This window comes from Hyperolius riggenbachi, chromosome 1 (genome assembly GCF_040937935.1).
Source record: "Hyperolius riggenbachi isolate aHypRig1 chromosome 1, aHypRig1.pri, whole genome shotgun sequence".
Lineage (NCBI taxonomy): Eukaryota > Metazoa > Chordata > Amphibia > Anura > Hyperoliidae > Hyperolius > Hyperolius riggenbachi.
In genome coordinates this window covers 302,911,808-302,937,112 of record NC_090646.1, presented here as the reverse complement: position 1 = coordinate 302,937,112, position 25,305 = coordinate 302,911,808, and the positions used below count along the sequence as shown (strand labels likewise).

General features: G+C 44.6%; 1 protein-coding gene across 2 annotated transcripts in view; it reads left to right on the top strand.

The window, feature by feature from the left end:
- Positions 1–25,305, top strand: part of ELAVL1 (ELAV like RNA binding protein 1) — a 165,350-nt gene that overhangs the window by 43,950 nt on the left and 96,095 nt on the right. For both annotated transcript variants that reach the window (XM_068233799.1, XM_068233798.1), the window contains exon 2: positions 6,062–6,243. In XM_068233799.1, coding sequence (XP_068089900.1) covers positions 6,072–6,243 — 172 coding nt within the window. In that variant the 5' untranslated portion in view covers positions 6,062–6,071. The remainder of the gene's footprint in view (positions 1–6,061; positions 6,244–25,305) is intronic.

The following is a 25,305-nucleotide window of genomic DNA, read 5'->3' as shown; positions in this document are numbered from 1 at the left end:
GCTGTTGAGCCCTGGCCCTCGATAACAAGAACCTCAGTTTTGTCAGCATTAAGTTTTAGCCAATTAATATTCATCCACTCCCGAAGCTCAGCTAAGCATGAGTTTATTTGTGGAGTAGGGTCTGTGATGCCAGGTTTGAATGACAAATATAGCTGGGTGTCATCAGCATAGCAATGATCTGTCAGGCCATGTTTTTGTATTATTTCTCCAAGTGGCAGCATGTATATGGTGAAAAGTAAAGGGGATAATATTGCACCCTGAGGTACACCGTATTTTAGTGGTACAGGGTTGGAGAGGAAGGGCCCTAAGGCTACCCTTTGTGTTCTGCCAGCCAGGAAGGAGTTGAACCACTGGAGGACAATGCCATCTATGCCACAATACTCTTGTAGCCTGTTGAGCAAGATTTCATGATCGACTGTGTCAAAAGCCGCTGAGAGGTCGAGCAAAATCGGGATGGAACATTGACCCTTGTCTCTTGCAATGAGCAGATCATTGCAAATCTGAGGGCTGTTTCACAGCTGTGATATTTCCTGAAGCCAGATTGAAGAGGGTCAAGGATGTTGTTTCTGGAGAGCCTGGCTTCAAGTTGGAGGTAGACAGCCTTTTCAATAACTTTTCCCAGAAAGGGGAGGTTAGAGACAGGTCTGTAGCTGTTTAGGGCATCTGGATCTAAGGATGGTTTCTTGAGTAGTGGCCTGACGATTGCTTCTTTCAGAGTAGAGTGAAACCACCCTTCTTGTAAGGAACCGTTGACTATTTTGTGGAATGCCGGTGTAAATAGTTCAGGGCATTTCAACATGAACTTAGTGGGGCCAGGGTCCAGATAGCAGCAGGTAGTCTGGCGACGGTTTGAGAGGATATCCAAGATGTCTTTTTCAGTGATTACCTTAAAATCAGACCAGGGTGGTAGGCTATTTTTGCACCTGTTATATGGCTCTGCATGGGTTTCTGGGGCTGTGAATTGAATGGCAGATCGTATGGAGGAGACTTTGTCTGAGAAGTGGGCAAATTTCTCGCACAGTTCCTGTGAAGGTCTGATGCTGGATTTCCTGCAAGATGGATTGCAGAGACTCAACCTTGCGGAAGAGTTGGGCAGGACTGTTGGCTGCATTTGCAATTTCGTGAGACAGGAATAAGGACTTTATTTTGTTAATCGTCGTTTGATATTTTTTCAGGTGAGTGATTAGGGAAAGTTTGTCATCAGGGAACTGTTTGCGCCACCTTCGTTCCAGTCTGGGTTAGTTCCTTTATAGAGTTGTCAAACCAGAGAGCGTGATGTAATGGTGTGGAACGTTTAATCTTTAAGGGAGCTATGGCGTCAAAAGCGGCTGAGACATCGTGGTTATATTTAAGGACCATGGATTCAAGGCCTAAGTTGTGATCTGTCAGTCCGCCTAGATTGAGGATGTTCTGAAGGTGTTGTGGTGTCAAACCTTTCAAGGAACGATATTTTATTAGTTCTTTCACTGGTGTTTTGTAGCCGGTGCTGTAAAGGAGAAGTGGACAGTGTGGTGGTCTGACCAAACTACTGGATCAATTCCCACATTGGATATTAGGAGTTCTGAATGGAAAATGAGGTCCAAAGTGTGTCCTTTTCTGTGGGTAGGGAGGTTGACGGCTTGAGAGAAGCCCAGGCGTCTTTTTTTTTCTCTAGACTAAATAAACCCAGTTTATCTAACCTTTCTTGGTAAGTGAGACCTTCCATCCCACGTATCAATTTTGTTGCAAGTCTCTGCACCTGCTCTAAAACTGCAATATCTTTCCTGTAATGTGGTGCCCAGAACTGAATTCCATATTCCAGATGTGGCCTTACTAGAGAGTTAAACAGGGGCAATATTATGCTAGCATCTCGAGTTTTTATTTCCCTTTCAATGCATCCCCAAATTTTTGTTAGCTTTAGCTTCAGCGGCTTGGCATGGAGTACGATTATTTAACCTGTTGTCGATGAGTACTCCTAAGTCCTTCTCCAAGTTTGATGTCCCCAACTGTATCCCATTTATTTTGTATGGTGCTAGACCATTGGTACGACCAAAATGCATGACTTTCCTATTTATAGGGCATTCCTCAAGCCAAATACTTTTTTTGTTGTTAACACTCTAATTTCCTATAAACTAAACAAGCTTCGCCCACAGCTTTTCAGAGAGCCTTAGCATTTTCAGACAGTAGCAAGGGCTCATGGGAGCTCAGTCTGGGCTGGAGGAGGGAGAAGTATTACTAGCCAGAGATTTCAGAGGCAGAGAGGTGGGGGGGTTAGGTTTGTTTTTCACAGAATGAGTGCTGAAGATGTAGATAAGCTTGCCTGAGTGTAATGTTTACAAACATGGCTGCTGTCCTATCACAGGATGAAATAATCATATTGTATTGAAGCGGTTTGCAGCTAGATTTGCTGTGTAAACTATCTAAACTTTAGATAAGATATATAGACAAGTTACTTGTTATAGTTAGTTTTTCATTTCCGATCTGCTTTAACCTTCCCAGCTGAAAGCTTCTTAATTGTGCACAGCACAGTTGTTCTTCCTCCTATTTTAATAACCGTACATGTTGCTTGGCTGTAGTAGAGGATCTGTTTGTGCCTAGAACTGTCGCCTTAGCTATCGGGTCCTAACAGTAATTGTACATGTGTATGCACCTTCAGTTGATGCTACTAGTTATGTCTAGTTAAGATGCTATTTAGCTGCTACCAAAGTAATCCAATGCCATTGATAACCACTATGTACTACAGCAGCAGGTACTGCCGTGTGCCATCGTTTTTAACATTCTCTTACACTAGCTGATGGCCCACGTATGTGTTTGTCTGGTGTTGGCTCCGCTCACTTTTTTTTTACCCTAACACAATTACTCAATTACCTAGTTTGTGAGCTTTGCGGTCTTTTGCATCATTAATTTGCATTGAAATTAAACTAATCTGATTGGCTGTGGCTCCACCCCCTTTTCTAAATTTTAACTCCAGTCACCCAATGACCACCTGTACCAGGTTTGAGGCTTGTGCCATTAACATTGCAAGAATGGCAGCAATTAAATCTTCCCCTTGAAAATCAATAGGTGAACCGAGATTGGCTTTTGTAGGCCACCCACTTTTCTGAATATAGATCCCAGTGACCAACTAACTGAAAAGTTTGAGAACCCTGCCATAAACAGTGCAAGAATGGCTACAGTTTACATTTTTCCAGTGAAATTTGTATTTGTCACCGCCCACTTTTTAGTTATGGGGATAAACCATATCCTACCGTTTATGTTCCAGGTAATATGTGTGCGCCAAATTTCATTCAAATCCGTTCAGCCATAGTTGCGTGGTTAACAAAAATCCAAGCATCCAAACTTACGCATTTATAATACTAGGTTACAAAGATCTCCCTGGCATTGTAATAAGTAGTGTACTACACAGCAAGTAGCAGTTAAGAAGTCTCCTGCGCGACATGGCAGTACATAAGAAGTTCCTACTTCAAAGAAAGCAATACCAGATATTTGGAAGCAAGGGTGTTATATTCCCCAGAAGGAAAGGGCAGGTGATTGTAGTGTTGACTTTACCCCCCCCCCCCCCTTTTTTTTTTTTTTCTTTTTTTTGCGCACCATACTTTGCATGAAGTGTAACTGCTTTGTCACATAAATATCTAGTAACATCTTGGGCATTCTAGCAGCTATGTAGTTTGTCTTTGTTTTACTTTAAGGTCCGGTTCACACGTGCCTGAGACCCAGTACAGTGTTCTCCCCAGAATTTTTTTTCTAGACGGGTGGCATGAAAAATTAGCCTGGGTGAGATGAGAGAATACAGGGCTGGCGCTTCTCTGCACAACTCTGCTTACAGCAGTGTAGGAAGTGAGCCAATGACAGCTGGGTGCTCACCAAAACTAGCTGGCTAGAGCACCCAGCTACAACAGCCTTGGGAGAACACTTCAGTGTATCTTTATAGTATGAATATAACATGTGCTTTGCAGAAATGCACAGAACCACACACACACACCGAAGATGGGTCCATAGGAGAATGAGGTTGTTCTGCATGTCTATTGGTCTAAAGCAGGGGTTTCAACCTCAATCCCATTAGGGAACAAAATCTAAAACATAGTCTAAAGGTGGCCATACATCAGTTGACTTGGTGGCTAATGGACCATCCGATTAGATTAGAATCGGAATCAAAATCTGTTCCGCCAAGGGCCTGCCCAACCGACAATGCAACCAATTTTGAGCTGAAATCGGTCGCATAAATCGGTTGGACGTTCTGCTAGATGTCAGGCTGTTGGCTGCGCGGCGATAATGGCAAGCGTTATTGGGATGAGCAACAAAACCCCTGGCACTGTAGCCCTAATGCATGAATGTGTATATACTGTGTGCATTTATACATTGCATGTCCTGTGTCCATCCGTCTTCCAAAACTCCGCTTTTCTGTTAGCCCCATACACGCCGCTGGCACGTATGTGACTATGGAAGAGCGGCGGATTTAGAAGATGGACAGGCACCAAGCCACAGGACAGGTAATGTGCACACAATACATATTTGTTAAAGGACACCTGAAGTAAGGAGAAGATTGAGGTTGCCATACTGATTTCCTTTTAAAAAATACCAGTTGCCTGGCAGCCCTGCTAATCTATTTGGGTGCAGTAGTGATTGAATAACACCAGAAACAAGCATGTGGCTAATCTTGTCAGTTCTGACAATGTCAAACACCTTATCTGCTGCATGCTTGTTCAGGGTTTATGGCTTAAAGTATTAGAGGCAGAGGATCAGCAGGATAGCCAGGCAAATTGTATTTAAAAGGAAATAAATGTCAGCCTCCATATCTCTCGTTTTAACCTTTTAAGGGAACAGCGACAATGCGGCGGGCTTGGCTTATTCCCCATAGATTTCAGTTTGAAATCTCTTAGGAATTGGCTTGCGGTGTATGGGCAGCCAATAGACTGCTCTAATCAGATTCGATTAGAAAGACATTTGTCTCTTGGTGCAATCTGCCCATTTATTGCTAGATGTATGGCCACTTTTAGCCGCCGGCTGATTTGTTTATAGAGAATTAATATTTATTGAACAATTGTCAAAGTGGCGTAACTACAGTGACCGTGGGTGGCCTGGATCCCCGCTCCTCTCGTTTCTGCAGAGTAGCACAGTGGAGCAGATTCAAGAGACTCATAAGCCAAGAAAAATAGTGCTTTTTATTTACCTCTTCTCTTCTGCAATATCAGCTAAGATGAATCCCCGCGGCAAAACGAGATCTGTAAACCCCTCAACTCCCGGGGCAAAAATACACAACTTTCAAAGTCGTGGATTTTGCTGCCCAGGAAGGCAGAGCTTTGGGCTTTAGCTCTGCCTCCAGTACAGTCAATCAGCGCTGATCTCTGCCTCTCCCCGCCCCTCTGTCATCTTTCACTGAGCGGGGCAGGGAGAGGTGGTGATCAGCGCTGATTGACTAAACTGAAGGCAGAGCTACAGCGAAAAGCTCTGCCGCCTCCAGGAAGTAACAGGGATTTTTGCCCCCGGAAGTTCGTGTTACAGACCTCGTTATGCCACGGGAATGCAGCGATTCATCTTAGCTGATATTGCAGAAGAGAAGAGGTAAATAAAAAGCACTGTTTTTCTTGGCTGCAGACTTTAAGATTTACCTGCTCTGGTGCTGCTTCAAATCTCCTCTAATCTTTCTGACAGACACATGTTCCATGCTGCATTCCTCTGGCTCTGAATGCATGATGTGATTGGGAGCTGGAGGTATGGAAGTATAGAGCTTGCAGATGCAGAGAAGAACAGATGAGACTGGGTTCCTGTGCGTTGTTGCTGCACCCAGCCTGAATTTGACAAGGTTTCAACCAGAAACACTCATTTTCTGGATGCAAAGGCAGTGTTCTGTTCTTTCACTGCTTACAATGATAAACATTTTAAGCTCTTGAGCTGCATAAAAAAAGGCAAGAAGGCCTTGAGTTTGACACCTATGCTCTACAGCGATTCTCTCTGAGTAGTTGTGTGGCAGTGGATTTAGTGTGAACAGAGGCTTGCTTTTTCTTTCTTGCTCTGTGAAAATTTTGAACTTATTTTTTTGCAGACTAAATATTTCTCATTAAAATGTACCATTGTTTTGTAGGTATTTTAAGATGTCTAATGGTTATGAAGATCACATGGATGATGTATGTAGGGAAGATATGGGTAGAACTAACTTAATTGTTAACTACCTGCCTCAGAACATGACCCAGGATGAGTTGCGCAGTCTTTTCAGCAGCATTGGTGAGGTGGAGTCTGCAAAGCTAATTCGGGATAAAGTTGCAGGTTGGTACCATTTTGTATGTTGGAGAACTTGGTAAGGCCAAAGCACAAAAAAATAATTAAACTTGCATGGCTATGTTTACATATGTATAATTTGTGGCGAAGATTTGTATATTGTATGTCTACCTATATGCAGTGTAACTACATGGTTGAGCGCTGCCTGTAATTTCTAAGGTGAATTGCTCCTGGGATTTGATGATCCCTGATCTCTAAACCTCCCCCCCATGTCTTATTATGCACTACTTTAATACAATTTCATTTAATAGTTTCGTGTCGAATTAGTTTTAAACTACAGAAATGGACCAGTACAGATTTCAGTGTTGCCCCCCCCCCCCCCTTCGCCTCAATAAAAATTGCTCGTTTTGTTAGCCTCTCTGAGTGTGACATCGCCTCAACACGTTACGTTTTGTACACACAAGCGAATATTTACTTCTAATCTAAAGATCCAATCAAAATTTATTAGAAAAGGTCAATAAACTATCCATTCCTCTGTCATTTTGCAATCAAACATGCTGGTAAGTATCATTCGGTCCAGGGTTGTGGAGTCAGTACAAAAAGCATCCAACTCATCAATTTGTTAGCACTGACTCTGGCAACACTATTTTTAGATTTTTACCATATATTTACCATGCAGATTGAAAGAATGTAACGTAAGATGTTTCATCCCTGCCAAAGCTTAGGCATTTTTAGGCTACCAGTAAATTAACCAGTTGAATACCAGCAGTCTCTGGCCCCTTAAACCTCCTTAGTGGTAATTCCGAATCAGCCTTGGGATGGAAAGCCACAGCTCAGTGCGGTAATCTCCTGCCTGAGTGAGTTATACAGGAGCTGCTGCAGATCTCTCTCTCTGTGGTATTTTTTTTTTTTTTATTTTATTTGTTTTAGGCTGTAAAAGCTTGTGAAAAACATTGCATGGGTTTTAGACCCTAAATCTGGAAATAATCATAATGCCAGGGATGTTAACCAGATACTGTTTCTACAATAAACGGGGTTCACTGTTGATGTGTTTTGAATCTGTGAAACGTATTGCACTGTGGAATAATTGAATACATTTATTGTTGACTATTAAGCAACAGAATCTGTGCCTTCTTTGAGGAGGTAAGTCCACCACTACCTCGTCTTTTCAAATGGCTTTTAACAAATATTTTATCCTGTATTGGCCCCTCTGTTCAAACTATCAGTATATTCCTATGCTGTTCTGTCTGTTGTTCCCATCCCTGTATGTTGGGATGCTGCATAGAAGAGTCAGTGCGTGAAAGACTAGCATAAATGGCAGAGATGGCTCAGAGTCCAGATGGATTCCTGAGGCACGTGCCCTCAAAAGTGGATGTGAGTAATAAGAAGTCCTTGCCCTGTGTGTGGGCAGACATCCAGTGTTTGGTTTGCATATATTGAAAAAGTTATTGGGGGGGTTCTTGGTCAGCCCATGTTTAGATCCATAGCAACATGACATCACTGACTACACAGGAAACAAAGTATGTTAGATGGGAAAACTGATGCGGAACAATGCATGGCTCGAGAATCTGCAGCCTCCAGTCTATTCCCCCCCCCCCCCCCTCCTTTATCGGAATGGATTTTGAAAACTACTCCAGTGTTCTCCCCAAGGCCAATTAGGTGGGCGGGCCGCCCGGCTGTTTTAAAACCCTGCCCAGCTGTTGTAATTTGCCCACCTAGCTAGAAAAACATAGCGCTTAATACACTGCAGGCAGCAGCGCTCCATTGCCTGCTAGGAATCAGCGTCCAGTTCTCACACAATAGCGAAAGCTGATGCTGTACCCTGCAGGATCGCTGCTCTGCCTGTCACCTCATGCTTCCTGGTGGAGCAGGGATTTGCTGGGCCGTTTGTAAGGGGCGGGGCCAGGCGCTGCATCTAGCTTGGAACTCCTGCTTCATCCCTCCCGCCCTCCATCGAGTAATACGCTCTATTTTATGCCGGCACCTCTCTCGCCAATGAAAAGAGGCAGCCAAACAAGCACACCCACACATCCCCTTCGGCAGCCTGCAGGAACTATGAGATGAGACCATGTGGGTTCGGCAATCGGGACAGCCACAAGCAGCTCATTCATTCTCCATCCTCCTCAAACAGCAGATGGCAACCATGCCAGTGTATTTAGAAAAGGAGCTGCTGGTCTAATCCAGCTATGGAGAGTAAGAGCGGGTACGTAGCATGTACAGTGACAGGGTGGCACCAGGCCTTTTCCTAAAACTCCTAGTTAGTGGAATAGGAGGAAGAACCTATGTCATCAAGAGTTCATATTACTGGGAACCAATGCAGTGTGAAAGTGGATGGGAAGAGAAGCGCATTCTTCAAGCAGGGTTGAGGAGTCAGGCAGGCTTGCAATCTGACCCCAACGCTTTTTAACATACATTAACCTTGGGTATTCTTGGCCCTTACAAGAATAACGAAAGGGGGGGGGGGAACCCTACATACATTAACCGCCTGGCTGTAGCTCTAGAATCCTCCCCAGCACCAGGCCGCCTCCTGCATAGCTGCGAGGGGACGTTCCTGCTGTATACATAAGACCTCCTGCTGCTCTCCCCAACAGAGGGGCCTACAGGATAGCCTGGCAGTATGGGAGAGTTTCTGCACCACATGGGCACTGCCCATCAACCCAAAGAAGACAAAAGTGATGGTGTTCCCCTCCTCCTCATTTATATTAAATGGCTGCCCACTGTTGACCACTAACAGTTACACCTACCTGGGATTGGAGATTAACCAAAAAGGGAGCTTTAAATCAGCAGTAGAGGCCCTGAAGGAAATATCCTGCAGAACGTTTTATTCCATCAGAAGGCAACTTTACCACTTAAAACCACCGGTAGGAGTCTGGGTAAAGATATCACCCCAATCCTGCTCTATGGCAGTGAGGTATGGAGCCCGGTCACCTACCCTAACCAATCAAAATGGGACTCCAGCCCAACAGAAATCTTCCATCTGCAAGCATCTTCTCCAAGTCCATCGCAGCACTTCGAACTCAGCCTGCCGGGCATAGCTAGGTAGATTCCCACTATGGCTGACTATACAGCAGAGGACACTCTCATACTGGGCGCATATACAGAGCAGCATCCCCAGCCACATACCACCATACTTACTGAGCCAGGGAGCCGAGGCCATACCATGCGCTTTGAAACAAAGCGTCAGCAGCCAGCCCAGCCAAGACCACCAGCACAGCCTGACAAAAGGCCAAATAAAAGGCACGATAGAAAACTGCAAGGACCGATGCCTAGAGGAATGGAGAAGTGACATAAAGAAATCCCAGAAATGGTCTACCAATCACTGCAGAGAGAGTACACAATGGCAGGGATGCTCACTGATGTTAATCGCGATTAATCACAACTGATTACTCATGATTCAAATAAGCTCTCCTGCTGTGCCTGTGTCTTCCCCCAGCTGGCATCCTGTCTGTAGTGCTCTCCCTCCCGCTTCAACAATCACATGGCAGGAACAAAGTGGACCTGAACTCTTGCACAGAAGGAAAACATAGTGAAATGCACCATGTATGTATGTATGTATGTAGAGTTTAGCCTGTTTAATTACCCCTCTTGTCTAATCACAATTTGTAATTTGATCTCTCCCCTGTTACCTGACTGCCACGGCAGATAAACTCATTTGAAAGCACAGGAGGTTAACAATATGTTTGCTCCCTTCAAAGCGGGAAGTAGAAACCGTGCAGATTTATATTAGCTGTAACAAAAAATGTTTTTCTTTAACCTCTTGAGAACCGTGGGCTTAAACCCCCCTAGTGACCAGGTCATTTTGTTCAAAATTGGCCACTGCAGCTTTAAGGCCAAGCTGCAGGACCGCACAACACAGCACACAAATGATTCCCCCCCCCCCCCTTTTGTCCCCACCAACAGAGCTCTCTATTGGTGGGGTCTGATCGCCCCTGCAGTGTTTGTTTTGTTTTTTTAAATAAATATAAATGGGGGTTTTTTTTTTTTTTTTTTATTATTAAATTCGTGTATTTTTTTAAATATTTTATTCCCTCCATCCCTCCCACCCCCCAGGCAGCCAATAACGGCGATCGGCTGTCATAGGCTTCAGCCTATGAGAGCCGATCGCTCTCTCGTCCTCCAGGGGGACAGCCGTGTCACACGGCTGTCCCCAGTACAGCGCTGCTGCAGATCGCAGCGCTGTACAATACAATTAAGCAGCGGTTTCGCCGTTAGTCTCCAGAGCGGCAATCGCCGCTCGGAGACTGAAGGCGGAGCTCCGCTCCGCCCCGCCCACCAAGCAGGAGATGCGCGCGCATCCTGCGCGCGATCTCCTGCAAATGCAAGCCCCAGGACTTTCCGCCAATCGGCGGTAGGCGGTCCTGGGGCTGCCGCCGCGGCCACGCCTACCGGCGTGTAGCCGTCGGCAAGTGGTTAAAGGTTACATTTTAGAGGAGAGAGGAAATTCTGAGTGCTGGTCTGCTTTAAAGGGACTTGCGCACTATAATCTGAAACCATCTCTCCCTAATGCTGTGTACACGCGTTACGTCTTTTTGTGCGATTTAGCCACCTGATTGGTTTTTGGCACGATTTCACTCTATTTCACGCTCTATTCTCTTCATTCGTTTTTCTTCTCTTTTTCCATTCACCGCTATGAGAAATTAAGCATGGAAATGATCGGGAGCAATATCGGACATGACGGATTTTATCTGACCCATCTATCGCACGAAAAAACATAACGTGTGTACCCAGCATCATGCTAGGTACACACGATGCAATTTTCTGACATTTACTGTCAGATTGACTATGTTCAACTTGTCCGATCTGATTTCTGATCAAATTTCCGCTCGATTTCCTATAGAAGTGAGCGGAAAATTGATCGAAAATCAGATTGAACATGTTGGAAATGTCGATCTGACAGTAAAACTTTCAGAAAATTGCATTGTGTGTACCTAGCAGGTACATTGGCTCCTCATCTATGCAGTAACCAGAGTTGCACTGGTCCTGCATTCCCCGTCGCACCCCCACCTGGCTTTTTCATGCCACCCGGCTGTAAAAAAAATTCCTGGGGAGAACACTGTACTCCATTAAAGGACTTACGAGCCCAAATAGGTAAAAAAAGAGAAGTACCTTTATCACTTTTAAATGCACGGTGGACGCCATCCGCGCCCTCCGTGCAGTTCTGCCAGGTCCCCGCAGTGTGATAGCCCCCCGTGCCGCTCCCGACCCCACGGACGGGGTCGGGCTCCCCTTCCTCTCCTAAGATGGCCGCCGGAGCTGGCCGCGGCTGCGCAATCCGCATACACGTTAGTGCGGCTGCGCAGCTCTAGGGCCTCCCCCCTCGATCCACGCTACTGTGCGTGGATCGGGGGGAGGGCCCTAGAGCTGCGCAGCCGCACTAACGTGTATGCGGGCTGCGCAGCCGCAGCCAGCTCCGGCGGCCATCTTAGGAGAGGAAGAGGAGCCCGACCCAGTCTGTGGAGTCGGGAGCGGTACGGGGGGCTATCGCACTGCGGGGACCTGGCAGAACTGCACGGAGGGCACAGATGGCGTCCTCCGTGCATTTAAAAGTGATAAAGGTACCTCTCTTTTTTTTTTACCCATTTGGGCTCGTAAGTCCTTTAAACGACATTGGTTTGTGTTAAACTAGCCTCGTGGTGAGAGTATGCAGCCAGTTCCTGGAAGGTGAAGTCATTAATACCATTGACTGGCCCCCATGCTCAGATGGCTATTGTAATGCCTCAGGGTCATTGTGTCTGTCTACCAGATGCCTCCAGCTTACACCTCATATTGTTAATGATGCACTTGTCCAGATCTGGAAGGCAATCCCCCAAACTGCCATCCATCCTCTCATTAGGAGCAAGCCCCAACATTGTAAGTCAAGTTTACAAAGTACTGTGTACAATGTTGATTTTCTACAATTAAACTTTGCTAAAATGGACTAGCCTGCCGCTTCAGTTTTTATACTTTGATCTTTCGGGCATTTTTGAATTAAGGTCTCTGTAATTTTGGTTTTAATTTTCATCAAATGATGTGGCACACTTTCATTCGGGTTACCCAGTTCATATCCGTATAGGTATCATTTCATTTTATTTATTTTTTTATTGCGGTGTGCATGTACGGTGTGCATACTCTCACCAGCCACAAAATGGCTGGCTCTCCACTCCCTGGGGACACTTTCTGTGCGCCTACGGAAAAACTACCCAACAGAGTTAATCACTTAAACACTCTCCGGAGATGCCACATAGTTTTTAGCTCCTAAATTGTGCAAAATACTTGACATTCAGTGGCTTAGCAATCACTGTAGTCATTTCAGATTGTTCTTAGTGTGAGACTTCTGCAATTCATTTTGAACTTTGCATCGGACTGTGATTCCAGGCCAGTGATATACCAGAACAGGTGAAAAAGGGTTTTGAGTGTCAGAAATGTGTAATCCTATCTTTACTGGCACAAGGATGTAGTTGTGTTTTTTTTTTTTTTTTTTTTTTTTTTTTTTTTTTTTTTAAATTGGGAATCAGACTCCGTTTAAAGTGTAAGGGCCTATTCACACTAAATACAAATGCCGGCGTTTTGCGTGTGTTTTCCACGATTTCATGTGGAAAAATCACTGGACAGTGCAGCGATTTCTCTGCGATCGCGTTTAGCGCTTCTATAGCACTGAAAATTGATCTCTTGGAAATCGCCTGAAAATGGTGTAGGCTACGCATTTGCGTTTCGTGATTTGTGGCGATTAGCGCAAATCACCCAAGTAAGAACAGGCCCATGGGGTTTTATTACACTAGCCCTTTCAAAAGCGCTAGTGTTTGAGCGTTTTGCCGAAATCACTGGCAAAACGCTAGTGTGAATGGGCCCTAACTGTTGGGCATAAAATCAAAAATCAATTCTTTATTTTTATCCGGTAAACAAGTAATAAGGATGCTAACCAGGCAATCCAAAAGTTAAAAATCACTATTACTTTACTTGTTGATAAATGATCATTCCCCAGTTTACCTGACTCTTATTTGGTACACACAAAATTTGGTACACAAGGAGGAAGTTGCAGGGCATGCTGGGTTGTTTTTTGCTTCACTACTTCCACTCAGACTTGACTAATTCAGCCTAATTGGCTGAAACCCCTCTCCCTCCTTTTTTCCCTTCCTACACCTCTGTTCCTCTCCGATTGGCCAATCTTTCACTTACTGAAATAATGCTTTTTATATAGTGAAGGGCGGGCAAATTAGGCAGAGGAGATTAAGGGAGGAAATTACATCCGGATTGGCTTCAAAATGGCCACAGTTAACCACCCTGGCGGTATTGACGAGCTCAGCTCGTCCAGGAAAAACTTGCTGAAAGTGGTATTGACGAGCTGAGCTCGTCAATACCGCCAGGGAGATTTCTTGTTTCTCTTCCCCGCCGGCTGCACTTTTCCCTCATCAGAGGGATTCCCCAGGATGGCTGGATGCCTGTCAGCACGCTGTGGGTAGCGATCTGTGCTACCCACAGCATACAGAACTAGCATCCAGCCACCCTGGGAATCCCTGTGCAGCCGGCGGGGCAGAGAATGTGTGGGGCTGTGCAGGGATTCCCCTTCTTTGCCGGCGGGTGGCTGGTGCGGGGATCCTCTCTGTGCGGGGGGGCCGGGGGGGATCCCCGTACTGTGCATGCGGGTGACCCTTTTGTGTGTGCGGGGGGGGGGGGGCGGGTATCCCCTTCTATGGGACTGGTCTTGGCCGGTCGGGGACACCCCCTTCTGTGGTGGGGGGAAGGTGGGTGTCCCCATCTATGTGGGCTATGGGTGGCCTCTCCCTCCTCTTCCCCATCCCTCCCTCTCTGTCCCCCAGCCCCCCCCCCATTCCGTGTCTCCCCCACTGTCAGAAGCCCTGCTTTACTCACCTGAGGGCTTTCTCCTGCGCTGGCCGCGATGGACACCCTCCTCCTCCATCGCCGAAGTCCCGGTCTGTGTAATTACAGTACGCAGCTTGGTGACGTCACCAAGCTGCGTACTGTAATTACAGAGAACACGAGACTTCGCGATGGAGGAGGGTGGTGTCCATCGCGGCCGCCGCAGGAGAAAGCCCTCAGGTGATTAGATCAGGGCTTCTTACAGGGGGGAGACACGGAATGGGGGGGAGGGGCTGGGGGACACGGGGGGCAGAGAGGGAGTGATGGGGGAAGAGGGAGAGGCCACCCACAGCCCACATAGATGGGGACACCCACCTCCCCCCCCACCACAGAAGGGGGTGTCCCCGACCGACCACGACTAGCCCCCATAGAAGGATGATACCTGCCCCCCCAATGCACACACAAGAGCCACCCACACGCACAGTATGGGGATTCCCCCCCCCCCCCCCCCCCACAGAGGGGATCCCCGCCGGCCACTACCAGCCAGCACAGAAGGGGAGCCCCCCCACAGAAGGGACACCCGGCCACAGTTAGGGGCCAATGGGGTTGGGGGGGGCAGAGGCACCCGCAAACCTAGCTCCCTATACATATGACTTCCTAGACCTGGCTGCACATCTGTCTCCTATACACCTGGCTGCACATCTGTCTCCTATACACCAGCAAACATCTTGCTCCCTATATACCTGGCTGCACATCTGGCTAACTATACCTGGCTGCACATCTGGCTAACTATACCTGGCTATACATCTGGGTCTTATACTCACCATTGGCATGCTGATCCCTCGCCGCGTACCACTGATAGCTTCTCCAGTGCCTTCTTCCATGTCCCTTGGCGGATTTTGCTTCTCCCTTGGCGACCACATGTCCCCCGTCGATCGGCGTTGATGGCACCAATGTCACACAGCATCATCAAAATCTCGCAGCAAACACTTTTTTTTTTTTATTGAATTAAATACAATAACCTGTATTGAATTCAATATAAAAAAAAAGATTGCAAAAAAAAAAAATTGGTTGAAAATTATTGGAAATTAATTGAACCACTTTTTGCACGGAAATCCTGGGGAAATGGCATTTCACATTTTAACCACCCTGGCGTTCTAAGGATTTTCTTTTTTTACTGTAGAAAAAAAACACTAAGTGCACAGTGCAATACATATGTTATGTAAGTAGAGAAAATGCTTATCTACTTCTGTGTTTTTTTTGTTTTTTTTTCTCTGATGGTGTTGCTGACTATTAGAAAAAGATAAACCATTTATAAAAAAAAAAAAAAATCTGGGGACAATCAGACCCCGCCAACAGAAAGCTCTGTTGGTGGGGAGAAAAAGGGGGGGGGGGGGGGGAACTCACTTGTGTGCTGAGTTGTGTGGCCCATTTAGTGAAAAATGGCCTGGTATTAAGGGGGGTTTAACACTGCGGTCCTCAAGTGGTTAAACACGCACGCACGCGTATATATCTATAGAGAGAGAGTGATGGATATACAGTGGCTTGCAAAAGTATTTGGCCCCCTTGAAGTTTCCCCATTTTGTCACATTACTGCCACAAACCTGAATCAATTTTATTGGAATTCCACGTGACAGACCAATACAAAGTGGTGTACACGTGAGAAGTGGAATGAAAATCATACATGATTCCGAACATTTTTTTAAAATAACTGCAAAGTGGGGTGTGCATAATTATTCAGCCCCCTTTGGTCTGAGTGCAGTCAGTTGCCTATAGACATTGCCTGATGAGTGCTAATGACTAAACAGAGTGCACCTGTGTGTAATCTAATGTCAGTACAAATACAGCTGCTTTGTGACGGCCTCAGAGGTTGTCTAAGAGAATATTGGGAGCAACAACACCATGAAGTCCAAAGGACACATCAGACAGGTCAGGGATAAAGTTGAGAAATTTAAAGCAGGCTTAGGCTACAAAACATTTCCAAAGCCTTGAACATCCCACGGAGCACTGTTCAAGCGATCATTCAGAAATGGAAGGAGTATCGCACAACTGTAAACCTACCAAGACAAGGCCGTCCACCTAAACTCACAGGCCGAACAAGGAGAGCGCTGATCAGAAATGCAGTCAAGAGGCCCATGGTGACTCTGGACGAGCTGCAGAGATCTACAGCTCAGGTGGGGGAATCTGTCCAAAGGACAACTATTAGTCGTGCACTGCACAAAGTTGGCCTTTATGGAAGAGTGGCAAGAAGACAGCCATTGTTAAAGAGACTCCGTAACAAAAATTGCATCCTGTTTTTTTATCATCCTACAAGTTCCAAAAGCTATTCTAATGTGTTCTGGCTTACTGCAGCACGTTCTATTACCATCTCTGTAATACATCAACTTATCTCTCTCTTGTCAGACTTGTCAGCCTGTGTCTGGAAGGCTGCCAAGTTCTTCAGTGTTGTGGTTCTGTGATGCATCTCCCCCCTCCAGGCCCCTTTCTGCACACTGCCTGTGTATTATTTAGATTAGAGCAGCTTCTCTCTTATCTTTTACAAGCTGGATAAATCCTCCTCTGAGCTGGCTGGGCTTTCACATACTGAGGAATTACATACAGGAAGAGCTGTCTGCACTCTGCAGGAAGAAACCGCCTGACACTTCAGTGAAAGATAGCTGCAGGGGGAAAGAAACACACAAATGATCTCTTGAGATTCAAAAGGAATGCTGTATACAGCCTGCTTGTGTATGGATGTATTTTCTATGTGTGGACATACTGTACATCAACCTGCTTCCTGTTTTGGTGGCCATTTTGTTTGTTTATAAACAAACTTTTTAAAACTGTTTTTAACCACTTTTAATGCGGCGAGGAGCGGCGAAATTGTGACAGAAGGTAATAGATGTCCCCTAACGCACTGGTATGTTTACTTTTGTGCGATTTTAACAATACAGATTCTCTTTAAGCCAGGAATAATCCGTTTTACTTTCCTGGGGCTTCTACCAGCCATTTTTTTTCCGCTTCAGTGTCTCTTTAAGGCTGAGTTTCAGACCACTTCAATCTTTTTGCAGCTTTGGAAACTCTACTATGTAATATGTTTCTTGAAGGATACCTTTAATGAATATTTTGCACAAGTGTTGTCTTCAATATAAATGTTTCAAATGTTTTCAATATTTTGATTTGATATTTTTGATTATCCTTGTACAAGGATAATCAAAAATATCAAATCAAAATATTGAAAACATTTGAAACATTTATATTGAAGACAACACTTGTGCAAAATATTCATTAAAGGTATCCTTCAAAAAGATTGAAGTGGTCTGAAAACATTTGAAACATTTATATTGAAGACAACACTTGTGCAAAATATTCATTAAAGGTATCCTTCAAGAAACATATTACATAGTAGAGTTTCCAAAGCTGCAAAAAGATTGAAGTGGTCTGAAACTCAGCCTTAAAGAGACACTGAAGCGGAAAAAAATGATATAATGAATTGGTTGTGTACTATGAATAATTACTAGAAGATTAGCAGCAAAGAAAATATTCTCATATTTTTATTTTCAGGTATATAGTGTTTTTTCTAACATTGCATCATTCTCTAATATGTGCAGATTACACAACAATCAGCATTCAAAATTATTCTTTCAGAGCAGTCTGTGAACTAATGAGCTCTCCTCTGGCAGAGAAAAAGAAAACAGTTGAGATAATAAGTCAGATAACAGCCCTCTCCACGTAGAGCTTAATGGCTTTTTTTGCATAAAGATAACTGGAGTTTAACTCTTCCTGTACTGGAAACAATTAGACTGATGTATCATCTTAATGTTTTATTTCTTAGCTGTACTACACATACAAATCATAATATCATACCTTTTTTTTCCGCTTCAGTGTCTCTTTAAAGAGACTCTGAAGCCTCCTAAAATTATTATTTTTTTTTTAATCCATTCCTTTGAAGCATTAATAGGTTAGCTGAAGCGTCGCTATCCCGCAGCAAAACGAGGCTTTATTCACCCCCAAATATTGGGGCAAAAATCCACGACTTTCCTGGTCGTGGATATTGTTGCCTGGGGAGGCAGAGCTTTGAGCTGCAGCTCTGCCTCCATTCGCGTCAATCTCCCGTGGATCTCCACCACCTCCCCGCCCCCTGCCCCGTGATGCATCTCCCCCCTCCTGGCCCCTATATGCACACTGCCTGTGTGTTATTTAGATTAGTGCAGCTTCTCTCTGCTCTGTTATCTTTTACAAGCTGGATAAATCCTCCTCTGAGCTGGCTGGGCTTTCACATACTGAGGAATTATACAGGCAGAGCTGTCTGCAATCTGCAGGAAGAAACAGCCTGACACTTCAGTGGAAGATAGCTGCAGGGGGAAAGAAACACACAAATGATCTCTTGAGATTCAAAAGGAAGGGTGTATACAGCCTGCTTGTGTATGGATGTATTTTCTATGTGTGGACATACTGTACATCAATCTACTTCCTGTTTTGGTGGCCATTTTGTTTGTTTATAAACAAAAAATTTTAAAACTGTTTTTAACCACTTTTAATGCGGCGAGGAGCGGCAAAATTGTGTCAGAGGGTAATAGATGTCCCCTAACGCACTGGTATGTTTACTTTTGTGCGATTTTAACAATACAGATTCTCTTTAACAGAAAAGCATAAGAAGTCCCGTTTGAAGTTTCCCACAAGCTATGTGGGGGGCACAGCAAACATGTGGAAGAAGGTGCTCTGGTCAGATGAGACCAAAGTGTAACTTTCTGGCCAAAATGCAAAACGCTATTTGTGGCGGAAAACTAACACTGCACATCACTCTGAACACACCATCCCCACTGCCAAATATGGTGGTGGCAGCATCATGCTCTGGGGGTGCTTTTCTTCAGCAGGGACAGGGAAGCTGGTCAGAGTTGATGGGAAGATGGATGGAGCCAATAACAGGGCAAACTTGGAAGAAAACTGCTTGGAGTCTGCAAAAGCATTGAGACTGGGGCGGAGGTTCACCTTCCAGCAGGCCAACGACCCTAAACATAAAGCCAGGGCAACAATGGGATGGTTTAAAACAAAGCATATCCATGTGTTATTATGTCCCAGTCAAAGTCCAGATCTAAATCCAATCGAGAATCTGTGGCAAGATCTGAAAACTGCTGTTCACAAATGCTGTCCATCTAATCTGACTGAGCTGGAGCTGTTTTGCAAAGAACAATGGGCAAGTATTTCTGTCTCTAGATGTGCAAAGCTGGTAGAGACATACCCTAAAAGACTGGCAGCTGTAATTGCTGCAAAAGGTGGTTCTACACAGTATTGACTCAGGGGGCTGAATAATTATGCACACCCCACTTTGCAGTTATTGATTTGTAAAAAAATGTTTGGAATCCTGTATGATTTTCGTTCCACTTGTCACGTGTACACCACTTTGTATTGGTCTGTCACGTGGAATTCCAATAAAATTGATTCAGGTTTGTGGCAGTAATGTGACAAAATGTGGAAAACTTCAAGGGGGCAGAATACTTTTGCAAGCCACTGTAGATATACCGTATTTTTCGCCGTATAAGACACATTTTTTTTTTCTCCCCCAAAAATGGGGAGAAAAAGTCCCTGCGTCTTATACGGCAAAGGCAGGGAATCCCAGACTTCCATACGCCCGCCGATACGAACCGCCACCATCGGGGATTCCCTGCCTGATCCACCGCCGTACGATGACGTCAGCGCGCCCACGTGGAACGCAGAAGAGCCCGACTTGGCAGCCGGCCTGGTCGGGTCGGCCACCGGAGACCACTGGGAGCCTGCGGAGCGGCGGCGAGGGCACCTCCTGCCTGCCACGGGCTGGTGGAAGCCCCAGGTAAGTGGATATGGATTTTAATTTCCCCCCTCCCCCCCCCCTGCACACACACACACACTCCCTGAACCTTCCCTTTAACCGTAAACTGGCCATACACTTGTTTTCGACCATTTGGTGGAAATCTATAATTCCTTTCTGATTCAATATTGAAATTTCTACTATACTCTGCATATCAGTTTCCAATAGATTCTAGCAGGGAATCTATTGAGAATCAATCGAACCACAGAGATGCACTGTTTGATGTAGTGAAAAGCTATAGGCATTCAGCCAATGCTCTTGTCCCGCCCCTGTTTTGTTTTCAATTTTCCATCCTGTGTAATCAATTCTTTCAATCAATTTTTGTTTAAAATAGATCAAAAGGCGATTTTGACATTTTGGGGTATAGATTCCCAGCAGATTTATCAACTGAATGAAAAAAAGATGTATATTACCACCTTAATGGGACTCTTAAAGGGAACCTGAACTGAGTAAAATTATTTAAAGGAAACACATCCGGTAACTTCAAATTAACATTACATAGTTGCCTTGCTATCAGTTCCTCTCACCATTTTCTGACAATTATCCCTTCCCATTCTGACATATTTTCAGAACTGAAATCTATCAGTTGCTGTCAGTTATAGCTGAGGACAACTGATGTGCCAGGTAATCTCAATGTTTCCCTATGGCTCAAGTGGGCAATGTAACAGTTTAACAGTGTGCTGATCAGAAAGCGGTTATGGTGTAATGGCCATTTTCAAAATGGAGGATGGAGAATACCCTTGATCATAGTGGACAAATGGGATGCGGAGAGGAGAAAGACTACACGGGAGATAAGTATGACTTGTGTATGTTTATTTTGAATTTTAATTTTCAGTTCAGGTTTTCTTTAATTCCAATTTAAAAAAAAAATAAAAAAAATAATTTTTTTTTTACTTGGTGCTCCTTCCAGCCACCTGGACTCCTACTGTGCTCATAACTGTGCCCTGATCTCCTCCAGGCAGTGACAGTCACCCCTGCAAAGCTGGGCTATTGACTTGTGGTAGCACCCCAACTTTGCGGGGGTCACTGCCTCTGCCCAGAGGGGATCATGCACATTATGGGCACAGTAGGATTCCAGGGTAGGAAGCCACAGGTAAGTGGTTAAAAAAAATGGACTTGAGTCGCTTTAAGGGTGGTTAAGATGTGGAATAAGGAAGTAGTTTATGGCAAATTATAAATTGCATTTAAAAGGTTTTAGGGTACTTTCCTTACTTTTTAAGGTTGAATAATTAACTAGGTGGCGATACCATGATCCAGTCAGGCAGAAAAGGTTTACCTTTTTAATTTTTTTTTTATCCCCTTCATCTGGATTAAGGTAAAGTGAGGCTGAACTTGGTTGATCTTGGGCCCAATTTCCACTGGCTGTGTTCGCACTGCATTTTGAAAAACTTACTCTCATTCACTTGAATGCCAATTGTGGCAGAATTGCTGCAGTCATTTTTACTGTGATTTTTCAATATCATGGTGATTTTGCAAACACCGCTAGTGTAGATTGGGCTTTAATGGCAGACCCGGATCCTCTGTTGCCTGCACACACTCCTTTGATGATCAAACTGTCTTAAAGGGATTCTGTTGCCCTTTTAAAAAACAAAAACTGCCACTTACCTGGGGCTTCTATCGGCCCCCTGCAGCTGGAATGTCCCCGTGTCCTCTTCCGATTCGCCGGTCCCAGTTTAATTATTTGTCTAAGTAGACGAATAGAAGCACGGCCATGGCCGCTCCTGCGTGCGTCAACGGGAGCTTACTGCGCAGTACAGGAAAACTGCATACTGCACCTATGAAGTAAGCTCCCGCTGATGCGCGCAGAAGCTGCCAAGGCCGCACTTCTATTTGTCTAGTTAGACGAATAATTACAAAGGGACCGGCAGCAGGGAACAGTGAATTAGAAGAGGACAAGGGCACATTCCAGCTGCTGGAGGCCGATAGAAGCCCCAGGTAAGAGGCAGTTTTTTTTGTTTTTTTTTTGTTTATAAAGGACAACAGAACCCCTTTAATTTTTCAGCCAGCTGCCATTTTTCTAGGCAAGGGTTTTTTTGTTTTTGTTTTTGGGGTGGGAGAGAGCCTTGAAGTGTTGACTTTTAGAAACTGCATATAAAATGCAAACCTGCAGAGACAATCCCTGCCTCTAATTGTAGTCATAAACTGGTTTCATTCTGCACAGTAGCAAATGCACATTAAAGTGGACTTGAACTCAGAACTTCATCTCTGCTCTAAAGGTCACGCAACAGCATTTATAGCTGTTGCAAAACCTTTTTTTCTGTGAAAGTTGATACAAAATCCTAAAATCTTGAGTGTTTCTACATCCTGCTTTTATGGAAGCAGATATATTAACATCCTTCCTCTGCTTTCAAATGAGCTTATCCGCTGTGGAAATCGGGTGACACAGGAGAGATATCACATTATAACTTGTGATTACACTCAGATGAGGGGGAATTAGACAGGCTAAACTCTTTAAATACTTAAAGGGTGCATTTCTCTGTTTTCCTTTTGTCCTATGCAAGAGTTCAGATCCACTTTAAAGTGAACCTTAAGTCAAAGAGTTTTACTCACCTGGGGCTTCCCTCAGCCCCCTGCAGCTGATCGGTGCCCACGTAGAGTCGCTCCGATCCTCCTGGACCCGCCGGCGGCCACTTCCGGTTGCGCCGTCAGCCGCCGACAGGCTGGGAACGCGAGTGATTCTTTGCGTTCCCAGCCACAATAGCACCCTCTATGCTGCTATTGTGGCAAGGAAGGCCGCAATAGCAGTATAGGAGGTGCTATTGTGGCTGAACGCGAAGAATCACTCGCGTTCCCAGGCTGACTGCGAAACCGGAAGTGGCCGTCAGCGGGTCCATGAGGATCGGAGCGACTACGTGGGCACCAATCAGCTGCAGGGGGCTGAGGGAAGCCCCAGTTAAGGCAAATAAAAAAAGTTTTATTCAAGTGCCACTTTAAGCTAAAGTGTGTTTTTCTTAATTGGTAGGAGTTTCTCTCAAGGCTTGTACACAAGTCCAACATGCACACAACCACATGACAAACCACTTAACCTGATGAACCACATGACCTGTATGTCCACACGCCTAGATGACTAAACAACCAACTCAATTAACAAACTGCGTGTGCAAAAGGAATGACAGACCACATTCAAAACACGTACAAGTCTTTCAAACAACTTGTACACATGCACCAACTGCATGATATCAGACCAACATAGATCCGACAGTTGGATCGGGCAAACCGCCTGTTATCAGTGACTTGTCAAGTTGTTTGCATGCGTATGCATGCCTGATTATCTTCCAACAGACTACAGTCAGATGATAATCTGGCTGCAGGTTGGTCTGTGTGTGCTTAGCTTCAGGCTCATATATGCGTCCAACTTAATGCACAACATGACCAACCACACAGCAAGTTGTTTACTTGACAAGCACGTACACAAAACAACCAACTAAACAACCAACTCACCTAAATACTGTGCGTGCAAGCAAGATGACAAACTGCACAACCTGTCCGCATTCAAAAACAACAAAGTTGTTCAAAAGACTTGTCCAAACGTACCAACCTGCCATACTCACGCCCAACTTATCTTCCAAAAGACAAGTTATTAAACTTCTCCAGAAGTTCCAGTGTACTAATGGTTCCTGTGTGGTCAGAACTGTGTGGTCAGACATTTTCTGGTTGCAAAGGAAAGTGTCAGCATGTCTTTTTCTGCACTATGGTTCCCTATCCAACAGCTATATTTTCTTTGGTTGTTTCTTCATTTACAAATCTGCAGAATGTTATCCTTGAAATTTCTGCTTTGGAAACCTTGTTGATATAAAAATGACTTTCTTGTTGCTGTACTCAGTTGTGCTATTCTATTAATTTTTTTACACTAAATGGTGACTTATTTTTATAGTACAGCAAAGCTTTAACTAACCCAGTCTTTTCACCCTACACAGATTATTCTTTCATTCAATGACTGTTTTAATATAAATATTTTTATTGTTGATCCTCATGCACTGGACCTGTAAAGTCATCAACTGTTCAAGTGTGACTGGGAAAATGTATGCTGTATTAAAGTAACAAAGCAGCTCGGTTAGCAGTTGGTTATGGTTATCCTATAGAGCCATATCAATCCCTGCCAAGTACCGAGAACAAAGTCCAAAACAGGCTTTCTGCATGTGGGATTGATGTGGCTCTGTAAAATGTAAAGCTATAGGCTAGCTTTTTTGGATGCAAGCCTGGCTTCAGGGGCATAAAGGGAGAATTTGCATATTCAGTAGCTGTGCATTGTGGGTAATCCGATCTTCACTTAAAGCTGAATTACCGTATTTTTTGGACTATTAAGACGCTCCTGACCATAAAAAAAAAAAAAAAATGTGCTAAACTTGGTGCCTCCAGGGGCATCTTGTGGATTATGGTTCCTTCTGCTTCCTTTGAACCTCATGCCCCCTTGTGCCTGTGTCCTCCTCGGTCCCCATGTTTCCTCCTGTTTGCCCCTTTGTGTCTCTTGTGCCCTCCTCTATGCCCTTTGGTGTTCCCTTGTGTTTTCTCTTTTGCATGGGCACAATACAGGGAGTCCCGGACATTGCGGCCCGGTGTTCACAAGTCAGTAACTCCCTGCATTTGGACTATAAGACACAGTGACTTTTTCACCCCACTTTTGGAGGAGAAAAAGTCAGTCTTATAGTCCAAAAAAATATCTGAAGTAAATTTTGTTTTAAAGGTCCACTATCGTGAAAAAAAGTAGGTAGTTAAATTTCTGACAGAACCAACAGGTTTTGGGCCAGTCCATCTCCTCATGGGGAATTCTCAGGGTTTTGTTATCAACAGCATTTCCTGAACAGCAGTTTAACTGCCAAAATAGTAACAAACCAGCCAACCTTCCTATTCACTTACACACTATATTGTCAGTTAGACTTTGCAACTGCTGTTCAGGAAATGCTGCTGAAAACAAAAACCCTGAGGCAGGGGTCACACTTGTCGGCTTTCGTGTGCGTTTTCTTCACAGAAAAATTATTTCAACTGAAAACTCATGTTAATCAGTGGGCTAGGTCACACTTGAATGCAGATTTTGCACACAGAAAAATAACTGACATCTTGCGCAGTTTGTCAGTTTTCTCTAAGTTACATTAGCAGCTGTAAGGCAGGGGTCACACTTGTCTTTCAGTTTTCTGAAAACTGTAGACAAGGGTGACCCCTGTCTGAGAGTCCCCCATGAGGAGATGGACTGGCCCATCAGTTTTTAACTGCCTACTTTTTTTTTTTTTTTTTTGCAATGGTGGTCCTTTAAAGCAGTAGGATCAGCCATACTATTCCAGGGAAAAAAACACATATATAAGTAGATAAATACTTGATCTACTTACATAACACATGTATTGTACTGTCCACGTTTTGATTTCAGTGAATGTTATATAGTAAATGACGAGAATTCTGTTCCTGGTGCGGGCCATGTCTTTTGCGCACAGTAAAGGCTAACTCGTGATGTCATTTCTGCCCTTTACTTTTTTTCTTCTCTCCTCCAATTG